The 23823-nt window shown below is 44.6% G+C and overlaps 1 protein-coding gene across 1 annotated transcript in view; it reads left to right on the forward strand.

The window, feature by feature from the left end:
* The first annotated feature begins 841 nt into the window (after positions 1 to 841).
* The window catches only part of mical3a (microtubule associated monooxygenase, calponin and LIM domain containing 3a), a 60430-nt gene continuing 37448 nt past the window's right edge, over positions 842 to 23823 (forward strand). Inside the window, exons 1-13 of the mRNA XM_068722792.1 lie at positions 842 to 992; positions 16451 to 16875; positions 17855 to 18062; positions 18156 to 18272; positions 18409 to 18510; positions 19196 to 19351; positions 19789 to 19889; positions 21363 to 21620; positions 21745 to 21860; positions 22261 to 22387; positions 22504 to 22597; positions 22741 to 22770; positions 23305 to 23452. Coding sequence (XP_068578893.1) covers positions 16597 to 16875; positions 17855 to 18062; positions 18156 to 18272; positions 18409 to 18510; positions 19196 to 19351; positions 19789 to 19889; positions 21363 to 21620; positions 21745 to 21860; positions 22261 to 22387; positions 22504 to 22597; positions 22741 to 22770; positions 23305 to 23452 — 1736 coding nt within the window. The 5' untranslated portion in view covers positions 842 to 992; positions 16451 to 16596. The remainder of the gene's footprint in view (positions 993 to 16450; positions 16876 to 17854; positions 18063 to 18155; positions 18273 to 18408; positions 18511 to 19195; positions 19352 to 19788; positions 19890 to 21362; positions 21621 to 21744; positions 21861 to 22260; positions 22388 to 22503; positions 22598 to 22740; positions 22771 to 23304; positions 23453 to 23823) is intronic.

Raw genomic sequence — 23823 nt, forward strand, 5'->3', positions numbered from 1 at the left:
TCAAGATTCAATACAGTGGAAAAGACACTCGCAGACAGACGCAACAAACCCATTGAACCTGAGGAATTAGATTCATGACTCATGCGACCAATGAAATGACTTATCCTTCCCTCAATGCTGCCTAGAAAGATGGCCATTTTTATTTCAATCCCAACAAGACTAAACATACGTGGCATGCGTTTCAGTAAACACACAAATGTCATATCAATTGATGTTATTGAAATCTAATTGACGGTTATCACTGAATGTTCTGCACAATTACCATTACTATTAATAATTCATCATTAAAGCTCTCTTCAGGAACCGCTGTTGACACTAACCTGTCTAAACGTGTCATGTCAAGTCGAGTCAGTATTTATTTAGGGTGCACAATCACACATATCAAGGAGTACCTTACAGTAAACGAGAATTGTAATAAAATCTCTGCAATTCGGCTATCATGTAAAATGCCGCCCGCCTTTCTCTTGTTGTGTAAACCAATTTTGATATTTGTGACACCACGTGAAGGCAGCCGTGCTGCTGCGTCACGTTGGAAGAGACCAATCGGATTAAATTGAGTTAAAACACGCAGGCTCAATCCAAGGAGTAGTGGGGGGTTTATACCTCGAAATTTCAAATAAACCCGGACGCTTTCTAACATAACACAGAGTCTTCTCAGTACAACATAAGCGGGTCTATAAGTCCTATCGCTTTAGCATGATTTACAATTAATTAAATAAGATTGTGACGCTTCAGTAACGTGTTGTTATTTATAGACTTGCTCGCTCCCCCCCTCCTTGTCGTGGTTATGGTTTCGACCGATCCTTCTCTGTCAGTTTCAAGTCGCGCCTTCTCCTTTGCTGTGTGGCTCCTTGCTCTGGCCTCAGCGAGCTTTACCTTCTTAAGTAACACACCGCCACTGTAGGATTTTTACGGGAATATCTGGATCCACACTCGGGCATGGATTGATTCCCGCCACGTACGAGCGAATCACAAACACACCGGGTTCAGAGGTAAGAAGGGATGGTCTGACTAACGCGGTGCGTTTGGTAACGTTACCCAGGGATCCGCGGGACTGCACCTCGGCGTGTTTGGGAATGTCACGGTCCGGTGGTTTTAATAGAGCAACTGACGATTCAACTACGCGGTCATGCAATTAATCAGACCATTTTATTTTGAATCTGCATTGTTCGTGCACGTAGTTGAAATGGTGCATCAGAGGACATCTGCCAACTGTTGTTTGAATTCAGTTGAGCGACCCGTCTGTTACATTATGGGAAGGGAGACAGCCTGTGGAATGTGTTGAATGGTGCCAATATTTATCCGTCAGAAATATCCTCATCTTGGACACAATCATGTGGTTCAGAAAGCCTCTTGGTCCTGGAAGCTTGTCTTTATCTCGTTGATCGTCATATCAGATGGGTGTTAATGAATGAAAGATCATGTTTCTAATTCAAGTGACTCTTCAAAGGGTACAAAGAGATCACGGTTATGAAATAGCACAGTCATAACTAAGCAGAAAACAAATATGTTAATTCTCTCAGGGGAGAGCACCTGTTATGGTTTTGCTTACTCTTTCTATGGAACATTTCTGCAGCCACATACATTACTTTTAACATCATATAAGTCATCATCATAAGTCGGTCCAAGGTTGTGTTTAAAAACATAAAAAAACCCCAAAAGTGCAATGTAGCAAAGTGTCCAGTTGAAGGCAAACCGTATCAGTGATTTTACCTTCTTCTCGCTCAGAAGATTAGAAACTGGATAGTTTTTTGTTTTTTTTGAATGCAGCAGCTTGTTTTCATCCTCTCATCTGTCTCACACTGAGTCATGCATCATGTCTAAGGCAAGGAGCTGTGATGATGTCACAGCTCTAAGAGAGTGAGGGATGTTGTTGTGATGCACCTGATTTGTGCCCAGAGGTCTTTGGTGTCTTACTGTAGAAGTTTGGCATCGCGTTGTGAGAAGCCACTCTACACTATCTCACTGATGCGTGCTCGTGTTCGATGCGTCTGTTTTTGGCCTTGTTGTACAGATATCATCCCAGCTGACCTCAGAATGGACCACACGTCGACGCTCAGCCGCCAGAGACGAGTCTGTGGCTCAGTGGAGGGGTGAGGTCCTGACCTGACAGGACAGAGGCTCTTATCTTGTCTCGGTCGAGTGATGGAGCAGTTGTTCTATTGATCAGCGACATTGACCTATCCACCTCCTCTGTTGGTCCGCAGCAGCTTCAAATGCAAGACTCCGGGCATCGTCTCTTGGGTCACAGGGTGTCCCAGCTCCTGCAGACGTTAATTGGGATGTGCTACCTCTGTTAAGCCGCGTGTGTTTCCAGAAGTCACTGTTTACCTCTTAAAGAGATCAGGATGTGGAGCACAGGAGGAGGAGGATGTTTGCTCGGAGGATGACTCGGCACGAGGAAGAACTGGAGAAGGCTGTCTGCGGCCCACTCGTCAACTTAGGTGTGAGGACGGTTTTGTGTCGATCAGATCTGCAGTTCTGTGGACTTGAATCCTTTATGATTCCTACTTTTGTGAAATATTTGAAAATGACATTACTTATGTACATAATGTAGCATAGGGGGTGATATGACAATACTGTACATCCTGAGATGATAGAGGTTTGTCTACCATCAGAGATTGGTCCACACTGTTTGTAATGAAGCCATTGTGAGCAATGTTGCAAATCAATAAGGACTTCTTTATGACGATATTGGTTTTACAGGATTTTTTTTTATGTCAATGTGACAAAGTATCTTTCTTTTTTTAATTCATTGATGTTGTGATGATAAACTAGATTTGCTATTTATCCTATTTGTTTTGTCCGCGGTGTCTAAACCAGACATAGATGCAGTTCTTCGTGCTGTAATTTAATCCCCTTCATCTTTTTGGAGACAGAACACCATTAAAAAGCAGTTTCCTTGTAACAAAGTGTAAAATAAATGAGGCTAAGTTTGACTTTAGATTTCTGCATCTGTGGAGAAGGTGGTGTGGAAACGTAGAGGTGAAAGTGAAGCTGAGTCACTCTGACCCCTCGCTGACTGTCTCTCGGAGGGAGAGAGTGAGTTCCTGTCTAGCTCTGACCCCCCGGACCCCACAAAGTACCACAGGTTCGGAAACACACTCCAACATGAAAAGACAGTAGGAAGGAAGTCCTCTTAAAGCAGCTCCTGCTGCGTCATGAGCCGCTGGATGTTCCCCAACTGTCAGGTCTAGAGGTCCGTCGCCGTGGTTGACTCATCAGAACCTGCTGATGTCAAGCCAGCGTGCACATTGTAGTCTGCAGCCAGTAGGCCCTTAAAAGGAATCTGTAACTAGATGCTAATGGTGCGTTGTTAACCGTTTCAGGGTTGTGTCCCGCAGCAAGCTGTAAGGAAATCAGCCTGATGAATGACAATGTCCACGTTCCCTCCTTCAAATGGCGTCCTCTGCCGAATGAGGTCATGTGACGATTAGCGTGTTGCTGAGTGTTGAGTCAGACAGACGTTGTAAAACCATTAAGATTCCATGGAGGTTAGTAGGTTACTGTTTTCCCATTTTCTAAACACAGATGATTAATATAATGGTTTCTGTCACCATTCCCCTTCCTTCCTACGGACCATTTTTATAGCTTGGCTTTATGCGGATCAGATTTGAAAGGACTAACGGCAAAGCCGCTGGTTGTGTGTGTGTGTGTGTGTGTGTGTGTGTGTGTGTGTGTGTGTGTGTGTGTGTGTGTGTGTGTGTGTGTGTGTGTGTGTGTGTGTGTGTGTGTGTGTGTGTGTGTGTGTGTGTGTGTGTGTGTGTGTGTGTGTGTGACTTACAAATATGGCCCTACTCCGTTTGCTTTGGTGATTTCTCACAGCTCCGGATTAAAGACTTACTTTCTTCTTGTTGCTTGCAGGTCAGACGTAGGCCAGTGTAGCGGACGCATGCCTGGGACCAGCGGGGCTGTGTCCATGTAGCCAGTCTGCTGACCTTATAGCAGAGCAGCTGGGTCTAACTTGACTCGCATGCAGTTATTGTTTTAAAGTTTAGCAACGTCTAACGGTTGTTCCGGTGTGGCTGTCAGTCGTAGAAAAACCCAGCTTCAGGTGACTCATGGATCCTGTACGTGATATCTGTCATGTCTCTCATCGTTCCAATTTAGAGCTCCAGCGAACAAACACTGATCCAGATTACTGCAGGTTAATGGTCGTATTAAATGGAACTTGACTCATGCTTTCCAGCGGCGGTGACATACTTCTGTAAGCAGGGCGCTGCCTTCTGACAGGTGCTGCTTGAAGAGAAGAAATATCACTCAGCCCTTCAGTTTCTCTCAGCTCTACAGATGTTTTCACTTATTTATTTATTTTTTTGACATATGTTGCTTGAACACAAAGCTTCCACTCCATACATCAGCTTAAAGGTAATATCTAAACGTATTCAAACAGTGGGGGCCACTGACAAAGACCTTTGTAACTCAAATACAACCTTTGGTCACGTGACTTTGTCATATTTGTATTAGCTATGTTTGTGTGTGCTGACTGCTGACAATCATGCCTGGTGTGGGCTGAATAGCTTTTTTTTTTTCCTCCGGCACTCTGTACTTAAGCTTGATGTCATCGTTCTATTCTTCTCAGACGTTTTGTTTAATATGAAACTGAATATTTCACCGGTGGAGTCGGTGTCAGTCTGGCTCTGCTGGTATTTTAGAAGTCAGTGGGCACCATTCACCACCACCTCTGTTGAAGTCTGAACTCGTGATAAGTAGTAGGGCCGTCCTCGACCAAATTCATTCTTAGGCGACTAACACTCATACAATTGTGTCGGCTGATCGATTTGCAGATCGGAGTTTCTCGTTGAAGAATTGTACAAAATCATTGTTACCAAGCATCAGGCTGGTGTAGCCTGATAGAATTACTGTAACTCGTCCGATCTTCTGACACAACGTTGTATTCTAAAACCTACATAACAGCTTGTCCCTTTCTTTCAGCTATCGGGCTTCAGGAAGCATGGAACAGCTGCTCAGCCTATAGCCGTGAACCCTCCTCTCATGTCAGGCCCTTTCACTCCAGCAAACCGTTCATCCCTCTTGAGACCACATTGTATTTCACATTCACTCTCTCTGTGTGTGTGTGTGTGTGTGTGTGTGTGTGTGTGTGTGTGTGTGTGTGTGTGTGTGTGTGTGTGTGTGTGTCCCGGGGCCTTGTTATCTGCCTATCTGGACAAGAGATGAATTCTTCTCTGGCAGGCCTGATGGAGAAACAAGCCCTCTAAATGTTCCTTCCCAGAACAAAGTAAACAAACCCACACGGGCCTCGTCTCTCTTCGGCGTTTCTTTCGTCACAGTGGGGCTGGATATCTGGATATCTGCCTGAGGGTTTTGCCGGCGTCGACCGAAGCTACTCTTTTACCACTCGGTGACTGAAGCAACCTGTGAATCTGATTCTTATCACTGTAATATTAGTGTGGGTGGTAACTGGAGGGCCTGTGTCCCCCCCCCCCCCCCCCCCCCCCATACCTGCTTAATTATACAGAAAGATGCTTAGCTTACACCTGCTCCGTGCAGCAGCTGTCTGACAGCCAGAGTTTGGTTAATGCAGTATTTAAAGGAACAGTTCAATATATTTGGGAAACATGCTTATACCCAAAGCCTAGGTATCGGTATCAGGACTGATACGTTGTATTGTATCGTGTTGGTTTAACCTGTACATAGCCAGAAATGGTTTCTTGACTAACTACATTTCGTCTGTCCGGTGCGTTCCTAGTATTTCTGTGCCGTGTCTCAGATGGAGAGGTTGCCAGATATGTTCTGTGAACACAGGCGTTAGCTTTGGCCTCTTTACAGGCACAACTTTGTGCCAAACCCAGTGGCTGAATGTTTGTCTTTCCCCTAAAATCACATATAGTCATTTTTTGCATTTGTGTTAAACTATTCCTCTAAAACAGCATCGCTTAAACTCTGTGGCTCTGCCTCTATGGTGTATCTGCTCCACCTCGCCACTAGTTAATCCCCCCCCAGTCTGTTTATTTACTGAAACATGATTTATAGCCAAGCACTCGTCATCTAGATGTTTAAATGTAATCTGTGCTGCACCTGATTTGCTTCTTGTAATATGTGAGTCGGGGGATTAACGTGTAAAGGATTGTAAAGGGTTTTCACTCTCTCTCTTCTGTGAAGCTATCGGCTCCGTGTGGGTGTTCAGTTACCTTCCTACTGGATCGGCCTGCGGGTCAGGAAGGCCGGCTTTCCTCTGAGTTCTGGGTGTGCTGAACTCTTTAGTGGCACTGGCACAATTGTGCGATTCTAGTGCATCCGTGTACAATCTACACCTTATTTTGCTCCTTGACTTTGGGATTTACAGGTTTTCTTGGTGAGAAATACACTTTATGGATATACTATATGCTCTTTATATAATTGCTTAGCCATGCAACTAAACAGTGAAGCGAAGAGTCGAATGCATCAGTAATGTAACAGTGAGGTGAGTGTGCACTCACTCGCTAAACCTCATACCAGCGAGGATGGCTGATATTTGTATACCTTGCCCTCCTCAGTTTACAGTCGGCCTATTCGGTATCCTGCTCTTCGCTCTAGTAGGTGACTGAGTGAGAACAGAACCTGGTTCTTAACTGCAACTGGAGCCCTCCGGGTTGCCTGCTCCCTGCTGCTCCCTGCTGCTGCTGACATCGCGGCGGTTTTGGCGAGTCATTGTCAATGCGGAGAGAGCGCTGCCGGTCGCTCATTCTGCCAATCCCCCCCATCCCTCCACATCCCTGCAGCTTGTTTACCATCTGAACTGCTCCCAGCCGCCGCACCCACGCGCTGAGATAATATATAAGTGTGGATGTGACAGGATTATGGCTGGTTTGCTGCCTGTGTGTCACTGTCGCATGTCCCCTCAAGGCTTTGCACGGCAGCCGGCGGTTTCTCTGGTCTCGCCGGGTGATATTGATCATGAAGTTATTTCAAAATGAGGTGCTTGATTTCGGGGAATCTGGAAAGAATGAGTCTCAGAAGGTTGAACAATGAAGGTTCAGGTCCCTGTGGTAGAGGGTTCCTGGGACAGAGCTGTCGGCTGTGTTTCTGTCAGAGGTGAGGAAGTGTCTTGATGCGTCGCGACGCAGACGTGGGCGATTCTGCATCCATGCGGAGGCGGAACATAATTGGGAGTCTCATTTGAGTTGTTTTGCTCTGGTTTACTGTCGCACTAGTTTCTCTCCTCTCTGTTGGTGTTTCTCAGAGGGAGGAGCTTAAACACACACTCACTCTGTGTGCTCTGAGACGGTATTCGAACACTCGGCAGTCCTCTAACTTCTTGCCTGCGTCGCTGCCGCTATTGGCTGCTCTGCTTCAACAATGTATGGCTGAAAAAATGTCCAAGAAGTGCAGAAATTCAAACGTGAATCTAGTAAGAATGCGAGATCTACCAGTAAAGAAACGTCCGCTTGCTGCTAGGCAAATCCTTAAAGCTAAGCTTTAAGGATTTATATTTTGTTGATGTAATGTTTATGTACTGAGGTGGATCACACTATACAGATTTTCTTTTTACATGATAAACTGTTGTAGTCTGATTTTTGAAGGCACTTTTTATCTGACTATTTGCATTAAATCTTGAAAAAGTAGTCGTGTACAGTATTATAGGAAATTGAGGATGCGATCCATCGTGAAACATCGAGAATTGCTGCGTATTTGAATCGTTGAATCGTCACCATCTCTAGTTGTTATAATGTTTTTCTTCAGTAAAATATGTTGTTTCTTACACCGCTTATTTGGATTAACGTTTAACATCCGAAGATTGCAGCTTTTTCTGCTCTTTCTATGTTGTCTGCATGTCTTCAACAGGTCACAATTAAATCCCACACCTGTAAATACATTTCTGAAATAGAGAAAGAGACATACGCTCACCTACCTCTGTCGCTTCTCTTAACAATTTCTCTCCTTGTGACAAATGTCAGAGGACAAATCTCCCCTAAAAAAAACGAACTATTCATAATATCATCATTCACCCTCTCAGTTCAGTCGACCCTGGCAATTAAACGCACAATGTCAGTAGAGGGGATATCAGTTTATTTCTCAATCTTTCTTCGCTAGCGTCCAGCCTGCCTCTTGTTACATTCAGCAGCCACACACACACACACACACACACACACACACACACACACACACACACACACACACACACACACACACTGCGCTGAGCTCAGCCTCTCGGAAGTTTAACTATTAGCTTTGTAATTAATACGGGGAAGAAAGTAGCGCTACAGATTTGTACTGTAGTTTCCCATGGCCTGCCAGAATAAGAAACATACCATTGGTGAGGCCTTTGTGTATTAAACGTGTGGTGTAGTTATGAGGCCTTCCAAGGTTAGTTTTCAGATCTCGGCCCAGCTGTTTCTATTCCTGTCCGTCATCCTTCACGTCTGAACACACGCGGAGAGACAAAGGAATCAATTTGAGATGGAGAATTCTATCTCGTGTTAGATATTGTTAAGTGTACTACAGGCCTAATTTTGAACAGAATCCGTGGCCAGTCCGACTTCTCCTCTTCCTCTCTGCTGCATGCCTCCATTCCACAACGGTCATGACTAAGCCTTGGAGACTAGTGTGTGTTGACTGTGTTTGCCTACAGGTCTCAGATTACACCTCCTAGTTCACAGGCAAAGATGGATCTGAGTATATGAGTATCCACATTCATGCCTTCATCTCACTACGTACACACTCCGGTGTGAAACATGTAAATCAAGAACAGATAACCAAATGTCAAAATCCACAAGGATTTCTTTTTTTACGAGCAGTGCTATTGATAGCTGTGCTTTCCGGCATTTTTGCATTCCCCCCCCCCCCCAACCCCTTCTTGTGGTTCGCTGTGTTTATGGCTGCATAGCTGCGGTGCCTGAGAAGTGGCATTGGAATCGGGATTATAGAGGTTACCCATATCAAATAGCTGCGGCAAGTTCTGGCAGGCAGCTCTAATCGACCGTGTTTGACACCCATAAGCAAGCGGTCTGGGCACAGGCTCAGACTCTGTAGCTGTTACTAATATGAATTTCATAAGAAAAGACTTCATCGTCTCAGACAGAGATTTGATGTTAATTTTTTTTATTGGCTGTGCTACTTTGAGCTTTGAAACCAATCAATTAGAAATCCCCTTTCATGGTTGGATTGGGTCTAATACTGGCAACAGAAATGTATTGGGGCTCAGATTCAGTGAAGCCCTCACTCTCCTTTTCTTTTTTTTTTGAGCAGAGTTGAGAAAATGACTTTATTTATAACCTCAATAAACATTGTAAACATGAGTTTATGGTATCAATTGCTTGTTTCAAGTCTTCTTCAATACAGCATGATGTTCATTTAGCAAATTATGGTTCCATTTAGAGTTAGATAGGCGATAAAGCAGGGTATGCTTTAGGGCGGGGCTACCTTGTTATTGACACATCGCTACAACGCCGTTATGCTTTTCTTCTCCTAAACTATAACTTTTAAACGGTGGGTTTTCAGTTCATGAAAGTTAATTGTAACATTTAATTTAAAAAAGTGTTTGTTGTTTTTTCCTCCTCTTGTGTCAATTGTGGATGAAAAAACAAAGAAGGTGGCGGCCAAAATCCAAGATGGCGACGGCCAAAATGTCAAACTCGAGCCTTCAAAACTGTGTAGTCCACAAACGTCTACTTCTTCTGTCCCACTGTCAAACAATTGAGACAGACATTATGAACCCTTTCTATAAGTCAGCATTAGATGCAGACTTTGCCCAAGGGAATTACCCACAATTCATTGCAATGTGACATTAAACACGGTGTAACCAGAGGACGCACGGGGACATAAACAAAGGGGACGGATGTGTCTTCGGCTTGGTGTATTACATTTACACAGAAACATTAATGATTAAAGATGGAACACATGAAATCGTAGGATATTTATTTATTTATCAAGTATTTCATTTTGTCATTGAATCTGTTTTGATAAAAACAAGTAAATAGATCATTTAAAATGACCTCATCTTGTGAGGAAAGAGCCTGGAAGACGTTCAAATCAGGGAGTAAAAAGTATAAAATAAATACCCACAATTGTCCATAAACACCATTGTACACGACATCGTATTTCCACCATTTCAAGCCCTCACAGTCTCTCACACTCCACCGTATACCAGGTGACGTCAGTAAGTCCCTGAGGGTTCAGGGTTTAAGACCTTAGGGGGGACGTTGGGATTGGGCCTACTCTTGGAGTACGACCTCTGACCTGCAATCGCTTCATCCTTTTTCGATTACAAAATTCAAGAGAGTCAAGCTGAGCTGTTCAGCTTCCTCTACCAGCATGCACTGCACACGAGAGCGCATACTCTCCACACTAAATATATTCAGACACCTGGGAGGTTCTCGCTTTTGAAGGGGTGGTACTTGGGAAAAGGGCATCAAATACTCGCACTGCATTTTTAAATCGCGTCAACTGCATAAATTCAGACACAATCGGCAGTTTGTCAGGGAAGAGAGAAGATGGCGCCCGGTACCAGCGACGAGGTCGGCACAAACGGAGGAGGCTGCATGCGCACGTTGTCCTTTTGAGGCCCAGAGCATCACAGTCGTGATGAATTTGACCGCGGACATGATGTGTTTGTTTTTTTCAGGGCACTGAGCATTAAATGTGTCCTTCAGTGCCATTAAGGAACAACAACATGGAAATCATATGTTTTATCGACTCGGCGGCTGGTCTGTTGCCGGAGTCGGGGAAAGTCTGCATCGGTTGTGGCGGTCTGACTGTCGGGAGCAGAAGTGATTCAAAAGCCAGATGGTTCGAGAGACGGCCTCCGCCAGGAGCAAGTCGACTTTCAGTCAACAAATGTGCTCTTTGAGCTCTGATGTGACTGTGCTCCTGGAGGCTGAATAACAGGACTGAGCTCAGGGCTTTGCATAGAGGCATAATGAATATATCTGGACAATAACAGACATCAAAGGACGTAACACAGCTATTCATTCACCTTTGTTGACTTAAGCTTCATGCGTATAATCTTCCTGTTGACACGCAGTGATCATGTTTGGAGTGCCGACCCATTTTCGCTGTCATTTCAGGTAGTTCTGTTTCTACTAGTTTGTGATCTCCACACCGCTGTTTATACACGTGACTATGGATAATAGTGCTGCGACCCGAGGCTCTGAAATTCATTTCTTTTGTTTACAGCGACGGTTTACAGGCAGACATCGTAAAGAGGAGCGTCCCTGACAAAGCTTCAGTCCTTTAGAAACGTGAATAAAAGAAATACACTTGAAGATTAAAGTCTGATGCTTTTAAGTACGTGGGAAAACATCCCAATTCTATCAATGGACTTGTTTTCGTGCCTCCTGCTGGCACCTTCGTTGTTATGCACAGCTGTGCACAGGGCACACACACACACACACACACACACACACACACACACACACACACACACACACACACACACACACACACACACACACACTCTCAAACTCCTTTGATGAGGAAATTGTAGTTGGAGGCGTCACTGTGTCACTAAAGTACTGAATCAATGTGGGACTATAGGATTACTGTATGTTCAGACTTTATATAATAATTGTGTTACGCTCATGTTCATAACATAACGTTTGCTTTTCGAGTTTAAATATTTCAGAATAGACATACTTGCAAATATAAAGGACATGCATGATGACACTGATGTCAGACAGAAATTTAGATTTATCTTTTTGTGAGACGTTAAGCTGTTTGAGGCTGCAAGTAATGCTGCAAATGCTAGTAATCACACACTTGTATACTGTGTGTGTCCATTTGAAACCAATACATCTTGGTGGTAATTATTATTTTTGTAATTTCATTCATAGATTTTGTCAGGTTTTTTGAAAAACGTTCAACCTACCCAGACATAAAAAAGTAAATCGAAAAAATGATTAATAATAAAATGAATTGTGTGGAAAAAGGGGCTTGGTTTGTTGTTACCACTCAGTAACCGGACACCTCGTACAAACATGTGCATGTATATCTTTATAGCGCTAAAACAGAGAGCTTTTCTTCTTAAACATGAGCCCAGCATTTCTCTTACATGTCGGCTGTGAACTCGTTGTTCGCCTCACAGCCTGCAGGCAGCCCATGAATAGACCACACCTGCTGCTGCATTTCTCTGTAATTAGCATTATAGTCAAACCATAAGGTAGCCCCTGCCATCCCCAGTGACTTACCATACTGAGTACGAAAGGGATGTGAAGGTGATGATTACCTGTTAGGAATAAAGACAAAACGGCAGTTGTCTTAAGGCAAACAGGAAGAATTAAACGGAGACATGAAACACTCCGATCCAGCTATTATTACAGGGCTGTAGACCCGGTGAATAAGGTGTGGTCTGCCACAGGTTTGATGGACCAAATGTTCAGCTGGTACATCCGTTATTGTGAAGACGTCCACTGCTCTCATTGCGTCCTGCGCTCTCTCCTGATGGAGGAGACGGGTTGGGATGTTACTTTCATCTCCAGGGTGTCCTCTCTGTCTCTCAGTCGTCAGTGAGCTGGAGACCGACGGAGGACACAACACTATTTCAGGGCACACGCTGACACAGACGCAAGTCTTACGGTCAGCCCAGTCATCCCAGTCATTTAGTGCCGCTGTGGCGGCTAAGCAGTTTACTTAACTTGTTTACCTCAACGCTTCTGTGATGGTGTCTGCAGTAAGAGAGCGCCACACCAGACCCGTCTGGTTGTCCTTGGTTTTCTGTTTGAACAACATATTATTGTCAATTCTCTCAGTCTGTGGCTCAAAGCCTGGGGTAAAAATGAAATCCGATGCAGGCAAAATAAACAAAAAAAATGAATAATGTGTCATCCCAGATTTTTTTATTTTTACCAAACTTGCAAACGACAACAAAGCAAAACAGCCACTATAGGTTTTTGAATAATATGAATTAACATACTTATTTATCCAGGCTTGGAAATCAATTATTTTTTCTTGTCTGTTTGGTAGTAACAGCATTCACTATGCGTAGAAGCAGTGATGTCAAACGGGTAGCCCAGTGGCCTAATCTCTGGCTCTATTTTTAGATTAGAGGATGATGTAATGCTCCCAGTAAAAAGCAGAGGCATGCTGTGTGTGTGTGTGTGTGTGTGTGTGTGTGTGTGTGTGTGTGTGTGTGTGTGTGTGTGTGTGTGTGTGTGTGTGTGTGTGTGTGTGTGTGTGTGTGTGTGTGTGTGTGTGTGTGTGTGTGCATTCCTGTGGGTGGGTGGGGGGGGTGGTGGATGCTGTGTGTGTAAAGCTTTGCATGCATGAGTGTAAATTCTTGTGTGAATCCTGCGAATGTGAGAAATCCTGCAGCTCATCCTGATGTCGGGAGATTTTGAGTGCGTGCTGAGCCAAAGCTGCTTTGATTTTTCTTTTTTTTTATTATCCACTTAAAATGGTTTTGTTGGAATTTTTAGTATTGTAGAACCCCCCCCCCCCCTTACTTGATACTATTAATGTCACGTTGCTACTGGCCGGTAATGTCAATGTGCTAATCCGTCACCGTTCTTCTCTGCCCAACAGAGACACATGGTGCAACGTTTACTATCGAGTGAGCATATGGGTCTCTGCAGGAGGCTGCTATTATTCAAATTATAGGCCAGGTTTATTGTTGGCATTAAGCTGGGTCAGGGTGTAGCATGTTACAGCAGACCTGTCTGAGCTGCACTGTCTGTTGACAACACACACACACACACACACACACACACACACACACACACACACACACACACACACACACACACACACACACACACACACTGTCTCAGCATGTCAGCCAGTAGTTGCATTACCTTCAAAGAGCTGCTAGATGTTTACTGTTGGCTTTCTCCGGTGTGTGTCATAAAGGTTACAGACTGTATCCTCTCATCTCCCCTGCTTGGCTTTTGATGCATTACCATAAACTGTGTGTCCTTACAGTAAAATGGAAAGCCCTCAGGGGGAATCACTTAGTTCCTCTGCTATGAATGCCGAGAGAAGCATAGCAAGAGACCGAGTCTCAAAAAAAAAGATGTGATTTCACCATGAAGTGAGTTATTGGCCCTGAGAGACCGTCCTCCCGGGTTCCCCTTCTGTTTGATGCGTCTTCTTTTTCACTATGGCTTCATGAGGCTTCGAGTTTGAGATGACCTGCTTCTGCTCTCCTCACAAAGCGGTCTCAATGCGGATGAATTGCGATATTTTCGCTTGCCTCCTGTCAGCAAGTTTGAAAACCATCGGCGGGCTCAAAGAGCTGATTGTAAGAATTCAGAGCAGGCGTTTCAGACTTGTTCTGTCAGGCTTTCTGCAGCTGATGAGATCACAATTTACATGGCTACTGAGCCGCTCATACAGTGGCCTATTTTTGTGTAGAAAATAACCTTGAAACTGTCTTTCAGCTCTGTTCGTTCGCAGTGTTTTATGATGGGGCCCGCCAGCACTCGCTGCACACTAAAGGAACTGCAAGCCTGACTGAATCTCAGTCTGAATCGCAATCAACCGCAGCATCTCGAGTCCTTGTGGAGATAAACAGAAGCAGGCTTGAGATGCCTGATAACTGTTTTGAGTGACGTTTATGTATTTGCCCTGCCTGTTTCCACACAGTCAATACTATTGACTAAAGAATTAAGGGCCATAGATTGAGTCATTTGTAGTGAACACCGGCTGTTGTCGATGACACCCAATCCCCACTATGTTTAGTGATCACTGTTGATGCCGTCTGATCCTGACCGTCAAACAGAGGAACCGGTGTTAAGACACTATTTTGCATATAAGCTACTAAAATGATACTATGCACTCACACAACCACAGACCCTGACTGTGTGCAGATGGGCCCCACAGCTTGTTTCATAGAGGAAATGATGTAGCACGTTCATCTAAACGCTTGTGTTGGAGGAGGCCCGGATCCGGGCTGAAGGGTGCAGTGCCAGCACAAACGGACTGCAGTGAGGAGTTGGCATCGTGTGTTGCCACTGGGACTACATTGGTCTTCGTGAACCAGCTCAACACCCTGGACTGTGGAGTCAAGCTTTTTCGAGAGAAAGTGTCTGACAGTGAATACTCATGTGTGTTCCTCTGGATTTCAGTAACTTTGAGTCTTGTCTTCGCCTGAAACATGAAAACATGTCTCTCCATTACTGATCTGTTGATGATGTCTTACATTAATCTTTACTGTAGATGAAAATGCACAGATGGAAGTCTTGACTCTGACTTGACAGATTACAGATTACTATTTTCATGCAAATAGTTCGATGAGGAGATTGATTGTCACTCTTATGTCTGTACTGTAAATGTGAAGCTGGAGCTAGCAGCCAGTTAGCTTAGCTTAGTGTAACGACGGTAAATGGGCAAACAGCTAGGCTGGCTCTCTCCAAAGGTAACACAACCTGCCTACTAGCACCTCACAAAGCTCACAAATGAACATGTTATATCTTGTTTGAGTGGTCCGTACAAAAACTGAGATAATAACTTACTTGTTTTTAGTCTTTTAAAATAAGCTGAGCTAACAGTCTGGATATTATGATATAAGAAAGTGAACCAAGATGTCAAACTATACACTTCATATTTTGTCTCTTTTTCATAAATGATGTTATTTCTTGGGATATGTTGAACAGAACCTCTAACAAGTAAAGCAAGTTTCTGCACCGTTGCCCTGGGGAGCTGAAGCAAACCAGAGCCACTACTGAACTTAAAATGTATTATTCATCAAATAGACTGGACCGATCCAGGTTCTTCTCTGCAGTCACCATTACCACTTTTGTGCTAGCAAAAGGTTTTGCAGCATTTCTTTCATCCTCTTCTACTCCATTATCTTTCCTTTATACTCGCACTGATGCTGAGTAACGCTGACCTTTTTAAAGGCTGCTCATGCCGCTTAACAGTCAGATCTCAAGACGTTCCTTTCACGACGGCTGAACCACGGACTTCCAACAACATGAATGATCTTGCCCCCCTTTGGGGTGAAAATGCACACGTAACAATGCAACCCATACAGTTGCACTGCTGCAAGTCATAGCAATTAAACGAAAAACAAATGTCCCGCAGGAAGCTTTATGGATTCTTGAAACATTGTTCTATTGCCAAATAATTTTCTTTGAATGACGAGGATTTTGGGATGAACTGGCTATTTCCTGTGTCTGGAGTCTTGTCGGGAGCGATTTGTGCCACACAAACGTATCTGCACACTTGTACCCCGAGTGTTTCCTGTTTGGCTTTCTGCGAGTTCAGTGCCCTTCCTGTGTCCGGCAGCCTCATTCCTAGACAGATAAGGGTTTGTTTGAGGTCATGATGCTGCAGAAGAATGACAGCGAGACCATAAATAATCTGGTCTTTACCCTCAATTGCTGACATACATCTACGATTGTCTAGTTAGAGAAATTAAAGGCACGTTTCATTAAGAGGGCGCCAAAAGTGTTTGGCAATCTGAACGGTTTCTGTTGGATGGGACAGTGTGTGAAAGCTGTAATCTTGTAAATCTGCTTTTCTGCATTATCTTCTATGATTCACTAAGTTTTTTTTATTTCTCTCCCTCTTGCAGACAGAATGAAGATGCCTGAGGCTGGGAGTTAGAGCCCTCCACCAGAGAGAGCTTTTTTCCAGGGCTGGGGCTGGACCCAGAGACCCCTGCCTTGGGGGGGTGGGGTGGGGGTGAAGGACCCTCAGAGCCCCGTGTGAGTCTGGAATATGGGGGATGGAGGCGCCGGTGCAACTGGAGGAGATGGGGTGAACAAGTCCCATGTCCTGTTCGACAAGTTCGTCCAGGGGACCACGTGTAAGGGCACGCTCAAGGCCTTCCAGGAGCTCTGTGACCACCTGGAAGTCAAGCCCTGCGAGTACAGGGTCTTCTATCACAAGCTCAAGTCCAAACTCAACTACTGGAAGGCCAAGGCGCTCTGGGCGAAGTTAGACAAGCGGGCCTGCCAGAAGGAGTACAAGAAGGGCCGCGTCTGTGCCAACTCAAAGGTAAGCTTTGATCTTTACAAAGTGTGTGGTTCATTCAGGGACGGCTTTGCTTCTAGATGGCTTCAGTTCGGTGAGAGCTAGAATTTGATCCTCGATGTTAAGGAATCATGTAATGCGATGCTGATATTTACCAGCAAGGGGTGTGTGTGTGTGTGTGTGTGTGTGTGTGTGTGTGTGTGTGTGTGTGTGTGTGTGTGTGTGTGTGTGTGTGTGTGTGTGTGTGTGTGTGTGTGTGTGTGTGTGTGTGTGTGTGTGTGTGTGTGTGTGTGTGCTTTATGTGAAAGGACACTGCAGGAACACTTTTTCATTTCTGGCGAGGAGACGGTTCACCTCAGTTCAGTCTGGGGAATTTGATTCGTCATCTGCACTGTTTTCGAGTGTAAACAATACAACCCCAGAATAGTTTGATTGCTGATGAATTGAAAGACTAGCGCAGCTTTGAACTGTGATTTACAGATAAAGTTTACCTAAGTCAACCAAATAATAGACGTAGCTTAGCTTAGCTTAGCCTATGTCAGCTCAGCCTATGCTATTTTATCGTACTTTAGTTTATGTTATCTTAGCTTGTGATATCTTATGTTATGTTGTAGCTTTGATAAGTAAAGCTAAAATACGCTAACACAGCCAAAATAATTAGCGTTGTTAGCTTGTTTTAGCTTGAATTGTCTCTTAAATTAGCTTTGCTTATCAACTGCCAACTATTGCTTCCATAGGCTTTTTGTTCCCATCATGCATTGCATCCCGTTATTTAGTGGCTTACAACAAGTGTCGCTAAGCTCAACCTCAAAAAGAGCAACCCTCCCAAATACAGTTCACAACTAAAAGCTAGTTAGTTCTTTTGCTAGCCTGGGCTGTCGAGGTGTCCTCTGAATAGGTGGGTGAATGATGACTCAGCTGTCCTGACTTGTTGTTCATGTGTACGGTTCACATCTGTCTTGTAGCTCCTCTGTTACATCTGTCTGCCTCTCTCTGTGTTTAGTGTCTGATCATTGGTGCGGGACCATGTGGCTTACGCACAGCTATCGAGCTGGGTTTCCTCGGAGCAAAGGTGGTGCTGCTGGAGAAGAGAGACGCCTTCTCGAGGAACAATGTGCTGCACCTCTGGCCCTTCACCATCCAGGACCTCAGGGGCCTCGGGGCCAAGAAGTTCTACGGAAAGTTCTGCGCTGGTGCTATCGATCATATCAGTGAGTGCTCGGTTTATGACCTATTTGCTTGTAGGACAAGATTTGATGTGTTTGGAAGAGTTCGTTCAGATTTCCCCTCCTGACTTGTTGCAGGTATTCGTCAGCTTCAGTTGATTCTGCTCAAAGTGGCTCTCCTGGTGGGCATCGAGATCCATGTCAACGTAGAGTTCAAGGGTCTTATCGAGCCCCCAGAAGATCAAGAGACTGAAAGTAAGTGGGTCAAACTGCTGAAAGACAAGTCAAACAAATGAGTGGAAGCAAAAACACGAGTCTCGTCTGTCAGAGGCTCTGTACTGGCCGCGATGATGCATTTCTGTCAGATTACACATGCTGTGTGTTTTCTCAGGGATAGGCTGGAGGGCTGAGGTCCACCCCAGGACACACCCTGTCAACGAGCTGGAGTTTGATGTCATCATCGGGGCAGATGGAAGGAGAAACACGCTACCAGGCAAGTCCTCGTGTACCGACTGGGAGAAAGACACGAGCAATGCTGTTTGTTTTCCTCGACTGAACAAGAGAAAGCACAAACGGCACCGTTTGTGCTTTCTAAACCTACTTGGAGGTCACTCGGAAGGATTATGATCTCACTTGTGTACAGCTGTGGTCGGGTTGCTGACCTCACTCCGTTCCTCACGTATGAATGAACGCTTGTGCACATCTGTGTTATGTGCGTGTTTGTTTTAGTCTGGCTGCTGCGCCTGAAGAGTATTTCTGACGGCTTTCCCAGCAGAGCAGAATAGGAATCGTTGAATTGGATGTCTGTTTCCTCTACGAGTGTTGGGGCCTTGAACACACACGGCCACGCCCCTGTGGAGTAGAGCACCATGACCCCTCTCTGTACTACTGACCGCTGCATCAGGGAAGGGAAGCAGCAGGCTCCCTCTGGGATAACCGTGAACTGCAATCACACAGAAAAAAACACTATAAAAACGGTTTACGTTGTTATGGTACAGAACATCTGGTTGCAGTTATAGTGTACAGTGTGCATTTGCAGGGTTTATTAAGTCGTAAAGGCACTTAAATGGTTGAGTTTACTCTGTTGTTTTTGAATTTGTGGAATCCCCGTTCAGGTCCTGTGCCCACTGATTCCTGGCCTTGATGGCTGCTTCCTCATCCTCTTGTACTTTCTTCAGGGTTTCGGCGTAAGGAGTTCAGGGGCAAGCTCGCCATCGCCATCACCGCTAACTTCATCAACAGGAACACGACGGCGGAGGCCAAGGTTGAGGAGATCAGCGGGGTGGCCTTCATCTTCAACCAGAAGTTCTTTCAAGACCTCAGAGAAGCCACAGGTCTGTCGCCGCTCTGTTCTACTGCATCGATATAGGGACTTTATGTTGCTTTCTACAGGTAACTGTAAGACGCAACACCTCAGGATACAGCATAAAATATGACAAATATTTTATCCAACTACTTCATGGAGTCAGCGATTCTTTTCTTTTTTTTTTTTTTTTTTTTTTGGTAAAATATAAGTAAACAGGATGAATCATCTGTCCTTGGATCACAGTTCTGAATTTGTCAGCTCCTCCAATTAAAATTCTTAACATTAGGTCTGATGCCAAGCCTGCCACGGTTTATTGCTGACACGACAATGTCCCCGGGGCCATGGTTATGTGCTCTGAGTCGGGTAATTGCTCCTCTAATGACGACATGACAGCCAGCAGTGGCAATAAGGAAAACGATTGTTTGGTGTATATAACAGCACGTCTTTCTCTTGGGTCCTTTTTAGGTGTTGACCTGGAAAACATCGTCTACTACAAGGATGACACGCACTACTTTGTGATGACTGCCAAAAAACAGAGCCTGTTGGAGAAAGGAGTCATTCTGCATGTGAGTGATCAAAGCCCAGATCTCAGTCTCTCTGTACGAGACATAAAGGCTATATGCACGCACAGGCGGACAGAATCAGAAGTCTGTCCCTCTCTCGCCTTTTTTGTCTCACTCGCTTTCATTCTCTCAGCCTTAAATTTTCTTTCTATTTTTGCCCAGTATCGGCCTAATGGTCTAACCAAGCCAACAGTGTTCGGGCACAAACTGCCAACTCAAGCACACTTACTGAGTGTTTGTGTCCTCACTATACTCAGTAGTTTCCTTTCCCTGGCCACTTTCCACAGGAAACAGGAAAGACCTTTTTTCTGTCTTCATGTCCAAACATAACTGAAGGTGTGTGTGGTTTGTGTGGTGGCTTTTCGGATTCTAAATTGCCCTAAATTTTGCGGTCCTGTTCACAGTCGCCATTCTTCTGCTGATCATTTTAGACGTGCGTGTAAGTCTGTGATTGTTTTCATGGTGAGCTGATGACATTAATGAGGTTTTGGTGCACACAAGTCTGAGCCCCGAGGGGCTTTAGAGTATGTAGGCATGTGTTAATGAAAAGTCATAATTTACTGGTCTAGTAACTTCTGGAAGTTCCCTTTTTTTTTTTATACAAAGTCCTCGACAGATCCTTTTTATAGCAATGAAATTGACTCTGTCCTGCCCCTTGGAAAGGTTTAGAGGAAGGGCGGAAAAGATGGCAGAGGGGCGGCGGGGCCACACGGTTCAAGGCAGCAAATCACAAAAACGACACATTCATATCTTCCACTAGCCTGCCCTTCCCCTCACCCACCATCACCACCACCACCACCGGCCTTGGCATTGGACAACCAGGGAGCTTGAGGATGGAAGAATGAGCTTCTTACGCCCTCTGTGAAAACATGTCACTTTGAAAGAATGCAGTGATTTGATGCTACATGTTGGAGAGGCTTGTGAACGGCTCAGTTTATTCCACTGCACGTGCTTTGTGGCACAGTGGAGCCTTACAGGGGCTGTCAACTTCAAAATGTTCCTTAGTTTACAGTGTAAACTGTAAAATAAGGAACATTTACAGTGTAAACTAAGGGACAACTCGAAGTGTAAACTTTACACAATGCCACGAGTGCCGAATGTCATATAACCCTGTCACAGAAAGTGATTGCTCAGCCTTTTTTAATGTCGCTTTTACCATTGAATACCTGACAGATGTGGGCCAGACAATCTCCAACTGGGGTCTGGTCGATCCGGTTGCAAAATATCCAGATAAGATGTTTAGATACAGACATGGCTGTGCCTCGTCTTGGATGAAGGTGCCAACACTTTTCTGTATATGCTGAGGAGGTCTTACGTCATGGCTAGCTTTAGTTTGAAGACTCTCGCTACTTCCTGAACTCCTGATTGTACAAGTTGAAAGCAGCTTCATTACACTCACTCTGGACAGCTCTGCTTTTATTAGTTTTCATCGAAATGCCGCTTCTTCTAATCACACCCGTCTCGTCTCTGCTGTAGGACTACGCGGACACGGAGCTGCTGCTGTCCAGGGCCAACGTGGACCAGGCTGCCCTGCTGTCTTACGCCCGCGAGGCTGCAGATTTCTCCACCAACCACCAGCTGCCCACACTGGACTTCGCCATCAACCACTACGGCCAGCCCGACGTAGCCATGTTCGACTTCACCTGCATGTACGCTTCAGAGAACGCCGCCATGGTGCGCCAACGCCATGGCCACGAGCTGCTGGTGGCGCTCGTGGGCGACAGCCTGTTGGAGGTGAGAGAGAGAGAGAGAGAGAGAGAGAGAGATCACAGCTCTTTCCCCTTTTTGTTTTCATAAACCCTTGGTTCTTCCGTGGCCGTATTTGTTTGCTGAATGTGGTGTTCGCTGTTGTCTGCAGCCCTTCTGGCCCATGGGCACTGGCATCGCCCGCGGGTTCCTGGCAGCCATAGACTCCGGCTGGATGGTGAGGAGCTGGGCTCAGGGAAAAACCTCTCTTGAGGTTCTAGCTGAGAGGTGAGGGTGTGGAAACACTGAAACACAAAGTCTCACCCTGCTCTTGTACTTCCATTCTCACACACGCAGGCGCACACAGCAACAGCATACACACACATACGTGTACTCTCTCTTCAAACACACCCTTTTATCTCTAAGTGCTATACGAGGAAATGCGCCTGTATGTGATTTCAAGCACCAGTCCCACCTCTGCTAGCACTAATGGGATAAGAGGTTCACATAAGGACTGAATGGAATGTGGCTCCTCTGTTCCGCAATAACTCTCTGTGCTTTTTGATAACAACGTTAATGAGTTTTCGTAATCTATTCCCTTAGTAACCCCCTATATCTTCCTCCCATCAATAAGACTCTGCTTATATAGCATATGGGAATATATTGAATGTTTTCCTCTGTGCTTTAGGGAGAGTATATACCGCCTATTGCCCCAAACCACGCCAGAAAACATCAGTAAGAACTTCAGTCATTACAGCGTGGATCCAACCACGCGTTACCCCAACATTAGCCTTAACTTCCTCAAGCCTAGCCAGGTGAGTGAGAGAGCCGACAAATCTCAGCTGCCATCTTTTGCAGTCAGGAAACGCATGTTTTGTTCATGTCGTATAGTACTTCCGATATGTCATGATATGTCATGATTACGTTGCAGGTGAGGCACCTCTGCGACACAGGGGAGTCCAGGGAAATGCGCATCGAAATTGAGAATGTGATCAACTCGTCGACACCGAAGTTGGCCAGGAATGGTTTGTATCCGTTACATACTTCAAAAACTGTTTAAGTAGCGGATAAGACATTCTCTGATGTGCTGATTGATCAATGTAGGATTTTTTGTTTTTTGCTGCAATCTCTGTTGCTGAAATGTAATATTGAACTATTTTCACTCTAGACAATTGCCTGCTTGACAAGCAGTTGCAAGGTAACACAAAGTCCAAATGCATGGTGTTGCTTTTCAAGGATTCCTAATAGTTTTAACAGTTGAAAAGTCTACCTGCTATGAATTAATAATGTGAAATGAATAGTGGAATGATGGCACTACTATGGAATTTATTTCCGCGTGTACTAACTCTGTCATTGATACCCTCATTCAAGCACCACGGTTTTATCCGGCGGTTTTATTTAATGTCCGTTGCAGCTGTTTTTAAGGTTCCTTGTGGGTTCTGCATCCTCTCCTAACCTCTCATTTGCATCCTTTTCCTCCTTTTTAAAAGCTTCTCACAGTTCATAATACTTCCTCATTGGCTGGTTAAAACTAGTACTAACATGGATGATGACGCCATGGATGACTAAACTTAATGACACCACGCTCAGCCTTCCCTGACCAAGGCCATGAGATTGCCCAGCAAGCGATGTGTCGTGCTGCCCAGAAACTGTTTATATTTCTTAATCCAGTTTCTGTTCATCCTGCTGCTTTTACCATCAAGTCTTTCATTTTGTTTTTCTGCCTCACCAGAATCCGTAGCTCGATCCAGTAAGCTGCTGAACTGGTGCCAGAGACAAACGGAGGGATACAGGAGTGTTAACGTGACCGACCTTACGATGTCCTGGAAGAGTGGTATGGCCCTGTGCGCCCTCATTGACCGATACCGACCGGACCTCATGTGAGTATCTAAAAGAATCAGTTATCGGCGACAATGGGGCCAATATATTCGGTTCAATACTATGTTTATTATATACTATATACATTGTATAGTTGAATTTTAATTCCTGGTTTAAGTTTTGACCAATTTGTTGCAGGAATAAAAAGTTTAACAATTTAATTGTAATTATTGTAAATTTAGAAGATTTAGAAAATTATTTTACAAAATACATTTTTTTTACCAAAATGATTTTAGTAATGAATAACAATTCACCAAATTTATATCTAAATATTTGTTATATTTTACAAAGTAATAAAGCAATGTTTAGGTCAAGCCTGATGTTTTCTTTCACATACAAAGAATGATCCCAGTCACTTCCACACAGTGAGGCT

The sequence above is a fragment of the Cebidichthys violaceus genome, unplaced genomic scaffold (assembly GCF_023349555.1).
Source record: "Cebidichthys violaceus isolate CVI_PGR_0920_01 unplaced genomic scaffold, fCebVio1.0.p SCAF_3, whole genome shotgun sequence".
Taxonomy (NCBI): Eukaryota; Metazoa; Chordata; class Actinopteri; order Perciformes; family Stichaeidae; genus Cebidichthys; species Cebidichthys violaceus.